The sequence below is a fragment of the Buceros rhinoceros genome, unplaced genomic scaffold (genome assembly GCF_000710305.1).
Source record: "Buceros rhinoceros silvestris isolate BGI_N320 unplaced genomic scaffold, ASM71030v1 scaffold6317, whole genome shotgun sequence".
NCBI classification, from domain to species: domain Eukaryota; kingdom Metazoa; phylum Chordata; class Aves; order Bucerotiformes; family Bucerotidae; genus Buceros; species Buceros rhinoceros.
The window spans coordinates 10401-15455 of NW_010423852.1; the positions used below are offsets into that span (position 1 = coordinate 10401).

At 50.7% G+C, this 5055-nt stretch overlaps 1 protein-coding gene across 1 annotated transcript in view; it reads left to right on the plus strand.

The window, feature by feature from the left end:
• Window positions 1-5055, plus strand: part of LOC104497327 (E3 ubiquitin-protein ligase RNF213-like) — a gene marked incomplete at its 5' end in the record, with an annotated part of 32463 nt that overhangs the window by 10260 nt on the left and 17148 nt on the right. Inside the window, 8 exon segments of the mRNA XM_010140566.1 lie at window positions 462-544; window positions 1295-1442; window positions 1784-1919; window positions 2339-2527; window positions 2981-3120; window positions 3558-3712; window positions 4049-4261; window positions 4632-4813. Of these exon segments, the coding sequence (XP_010138868.1) occupies window positions 462-544; window positions 1295-1442; window positions 1784-1919; window positions 2339-2527; window positions 2981-3120; window positions 3558-3712; window positions 4049-4261; window positions 4632-4813 (1246 nt within the window).

Here is a 5055-nt window from a genome sequence, read left to right on the forward strand (position 1 = left end):
TTTCCTTTCTTTTGATGAAAATGTGATACTTGCACCGCTCAGCGCCCTGAGTGTTCTGTCTTGGCACGGGAGGTGCTGCCTGGAGAGACCACTGGCAAGGAGTCACTCCAGAGAACATCTCACCTCTGTCAGTATAGATTGATTCACCTGTAGGAAGCTTAGAAAAGACTTTTTTCTTTCCCCTCATGTTTTTCTTACACTATTTCCTCTCACCCCACTGCCTTATGGCAGTCTGGTAGAGCTCAGTGCTGTGAACGTCCTGTTTCTCCCAGTTTCTGCTGCATGAAGCTGGGCAGCCCTTGCAGCTGGAGCAGTGGTTAGAGGGGGACCTCAGCTACTTGTGCAGGTGATAATGGATCTGACAGATGTTCTGCCGCTCTGGGGTGCGGTAGCTAAATAAACTCTTATCTGACTGATGCAGAAGTGTACTGCTTCTTTCTGATAAAAACTCTACACCTTAGCTGTGGCTCTGCCTGGGAGTGGAGAACAGGAGGAAAACAAGGTGGAGGCTGAAACACCAGTGCCAGAAGCAGAGCACTACGAGGTCAGTCCAGAATATGTTTGTTTGCTTCTCAGCAGTCAGTATGGCTCTGCTCTGCCATCCATGGGTGCAACACACCTTTTGCAGCCCCATTCACTTGAAGTCCATCAGGAATATTATTTGCATCGTGTATGTTAAAGATCAGACACAAATTCCTCCCCCCGCTGCTCTATCAAATTCTGCACCACTGAAGTAGTAAAATATTATAAGGACCCTCTACTTCCTCAGTTGTTTCACAGTTCCAACTTTTAAAAAACAGTTTGAGAAGCTTCTGCTGTCTTTCTACACCGTGAAGCTGACAGCGTGATTCTTAGCCTGCCGCTTGTGCTCTTGGGGCTTTTGAGGCCGCACTGGAGGCCGTGGCTGGAGGATGTCCAGTACAAGGGGGACCACCTGTGGCTTTTTGCCCCTCCAGCACCTCAGCATCTCCCTGGGAAGGCACGTTTTCCCTAGCCACATTGAACATTTCCACTTCTTTCCCTGAACTGCTAGTTTTCCCCCTAGGAGTCTTGTCTCGATGCCGGTGCTGTGTTACGTGCTTATTTGAAAGGCCCACAGAATTTGCACCGTGTACTTGATAGCAATAGAAGAACTTGGATTTGCAGCCTGACATGAGAGGGAGACTGGGAGATGTGATGCCAGGGGAACAGGCCCTTTCTAGAGAGCACTGCAGTCGTCTTAAGAGGGGTGTGCTGAGGGCAACAGTGTGAAACCGAGGAGTAATGAGCTTGTTTTCACACTATTCTTGAGCAGACTGAAATCCTGGACACCACTGTGCTCCTGAGGACCTGTGTCCAAAGTGCTGTGGGGATGCTGCGGGACCAAAATGAAGATCTTAGTCGAAGCACAAGGCGAATTAAGATTCTTCTTGGCCTTCTATCCAAAGAGGATGACCTGAAAGGTGGGTGCTCTCTGGCTGCAGCAGGTAGTGTCCCCTGCGGGACATCAAAACACAGCAGTTAATTCACTGCGGACCCAAAGGGCAGAGGTCCTTGCTGGGGTGTAGGCAAGGTGGATCTCCCAGGCACCCTCCCAGGAGTGTGTGTGTCTGTGCCTCAGTCTGTGGCTCCTTTTGACATCTGTAGGGCTTTCCCTGGAGTTCAGATTGTGGCTCTTTGCTGGCTTGTGTGACCTCTGGTGGCTGTTACTGACACAAGTGTAGAACGCTGTGCTGGGTGAGGCACGGGGGATTGGATTCGGTGCCAGCAGAAGAGAACATGCAAGTTCCCTGTTGTTTCCTAGCCTCTTTCCTCAAGATAACTAAGGCTCGTCTCTCCAACCTTTTGAAGAAGCAAGAAGAAAATTCTCTTCACCCGAAAAACTGGGTGCTTCGGGAGGCTTCCAACCTGAGTGCTCTCCAGGAGGCAGGCACCTTCAGGTGAGGACAGCAGCGGTGTCTGGTAACCCGCAGCCTTCTGCCAGGTCTGGGAATGGCGGCAGTGCGGCAGAGCCAGCAATTCTGTGTAATCTGAATATCTGCAGTGTCAGTCTCCCATCTGTGCTGGAAACTCTCCGAAGGCAGTTTTGTCCTCTCCTGGGGGGAGGGTGACTTACAGCTGAATGGGCTGTACTGGGACAGGAGTGTGCGAACGCACAAGTGTCTTCAGTGGGACAGGGGCATTACAGGCAAACCATGAGTGAGAGGAGTTTTGGTGGTGATCTCTTTTCCCTTAAAGACAGGACTAGGACTCTCTCACATGTAAATGTCAGCAGGTTTTCAGGACAACCACCTCCTGATTTGCTGACATCGTTGCTCACCTTCCCTCTGGGTTTCTCGGTCTCTTTCTGCCCCCAAAGGCACACCTTGTGGAAGCGAGTCCAGAATGTGATCACTCCATTCCTGGCTCTCCTGGTTGCCGTCATAGACAGGAATGGCAATCTGGAGCTGTTGGCCAGGCCGGCAGCTGAGTGGGTGACAAACCTGTGGATGTTCATCTTCAGTGACACAAAACTCCTGACTGTCCCGTTCGGTGTGGGTAAGAACAGGTGAGCCACTGGAGAGAGCAGCAGGAGGGCTTGGCTGGCGACTCTGAGACTGGCCCAGCACTGGCTTTACATCCACACGGGAGATGAACGCTGTTGGTTGGTCCTCTGTGCTGTGGCGAAGACAGCAGGGTAGTTCTTGGTGACATCTGTTCTTTCTACCTTATCCCCAGCACTCCTGGGCTTTGCTCTCTAGCTCTTGGTGTGCTCACACTTCTTACCCTGCCCCTGAAGCCCACGTCTCCTGCCACTGCAGCCCTTTGCCCAGGGCACGCTTACTGAGTAAGTGCTGGTGCTACACAGTGGGCAGGATGCGCTGCGTTAACGAGTCCTGTTCCTTCTCCTGCCCTCATCCCCTTCTAGGGCTAACTTCTTGCTTTCTGCAGCTTCCTGGCTCTGTCTGAATGTGTTTCCCAGGTGAAAGCCCGGTGCGTTAATGGCCTCTTAATCTCCTAGCTCTCAGCCAGAGATAATTGTGGTACAGAACAACATGATGGTATCTGCTGATGCTGGGAATGAGATGCCCTTCAGCTGGAGGATAAAGGAGTACTTGGATGAGATGTGGTTGGAAGCTCAATACATCCAAAACACCGAAGGTGAGTCTGGCTTGAGCTCATGACACAGAGCATCTCCGTCCACCTGCCCTGGAAGCTCTGGTCTGTCACTACTGTGCCTCTACCCTTCTGTGACCCTGCAGTCACCTTCAGTCCCTCAGTGCTCTTAGGAGCCAGCAGAGCTTTGTGCAACTGGCTGTTCTTTGCTCTTCTCACTGTTAGTCTTTCTCACGTATTCTGTGCCCTCGTATTCAAAATGCTGGGCAAGTGCCAAAAGTTAATGACAAGGTGAGACTCCATAAATCGGACCCTGGTGCCTGGGCTGAGAAGGCCTGGCCACGAGTCCCTTGTCAGTGCTTGGAACGAGGGCAGTGCTGTTGGCATGGGTGATTCTTTAGGGGTCGGTCTTCTCAGGATAGAAACTCTGTCAAGCCCAGCTGCCTCCTAACATTCAGCTTTTCTTCATTCTTGTTTTCCAGACCAAGCTGAGAAGTTTGTGGATATCTTCCAGAAAACTGCACTGGGAAAATTTCTCTCGGCTCTGACTGAGGCTGAAAGGCAGATCCTCTTCCAGTGCTATATCAAAGACTTTATTGTCCTGAGCATTGGTGTGTCCTCCCAAGAGGAGCTGCAGGTCAGTGTCTGGAACAAGAGCTCAGACTCTTTGCAGGGAGAGAAGAGTGTGATGCCTGTGGACGTGCCCTCCCGTATCAGTCTCGCCTTCAGACAAAATCCCCCTCCGAGACTAATAGCCAGGGAGCCACAAAGGGATGTGTTTGCCACTGAATTCTGGGGCAATTGCTGAGACCTTTCTCAGAAAGGCACTTCCATAGGAGCACCTATAAAAATGGACACGTCTTTCTGAAGTGATTCTCTTCTTTCAGAGAATTTTTGCCAGATTTCCAGTACAAAATGAATTATAAAAGTTCTCTTTTTGATTTTGTATTTTGACTTATTTCTAAACTTCCAGTGCCTGCACATTGCGTTCTTGTCCTGCATAGAGGAATGTAAGGTGACATCTCCCAGAAGAGAGGAGACAGTGCCGTCCTTGCCTTGGGTCCACATTGCATACAACCGGTTCAAGAGCCGCCTGCAGAACTTCTCCAGGATCCTGGCTGTACACCCCCAAGTCACTGACTACCTTAGGAAGCGGGAAGAATACAGAATGCTGCACTCTGAGATGGTAGAGTCACTACTGGGTGTTCTGTGACCCTCAGCCCTAGCAGCGAGCTCGCTTTTTACCGAATTACCTACTGTGAGGTCTCCTTTTGGTCTCAGCAACGGTAGTGGGAAGCACAAGCTCAGTCAGGATCCCCAGTATCATGAATAATCTGCTGTGTTACCATTGCTAGCAGCAGGTTTTAAATTGTTCGCCTGCTTTCACATCAGTGAGTAGGATGTGCCAATGATCGGAGCTGTGAGCATGAGACCAAGCAGACTGTTATTCAGTAGAACACATGCTACAAAAAAACAGAGTGAGAGCCTGAGCTGCAGGAATGGTTCTGCAATGCAGCCACTCGCCGTGCTGAGCCCTGCCGTGTGTGTGTGTCTAGGTTCTGGATGTGTTGGCTGCCATGGTGTGTGCTGAAGAGCTGGAGAGCCAAGTGCAGACGGCCCATCCCAAGACCTGGCTGCGGAAGGTGAAGAATCTCCGCATGCCTGTGGAATTTCTTTGTAGGGAGGAGGGTTTACAGAGGAGCGAGAATCGGTGCCATCAGCTGCTGGAAGAACTCGAGTACGTACCACAGATCTGCTCATGCTCCTGATCTTTTGCCTTGCTGTCAGTAAGGAAACAGGGACAGGCTGAGAGCTGCTCTGCTGCTGCTCTCCTCAGATGAAGGCTTTGCAAACCCTTCTAGGTTCCTACCAGGCTCAATTACATACCAAGCATCAAAAAACAGATGTTTTTTCTCCTAATTTCACGTAGATTCTCCCTCTAAATCTGGCAGTATCACCCAGTGCATTCCAGCTGGGTTC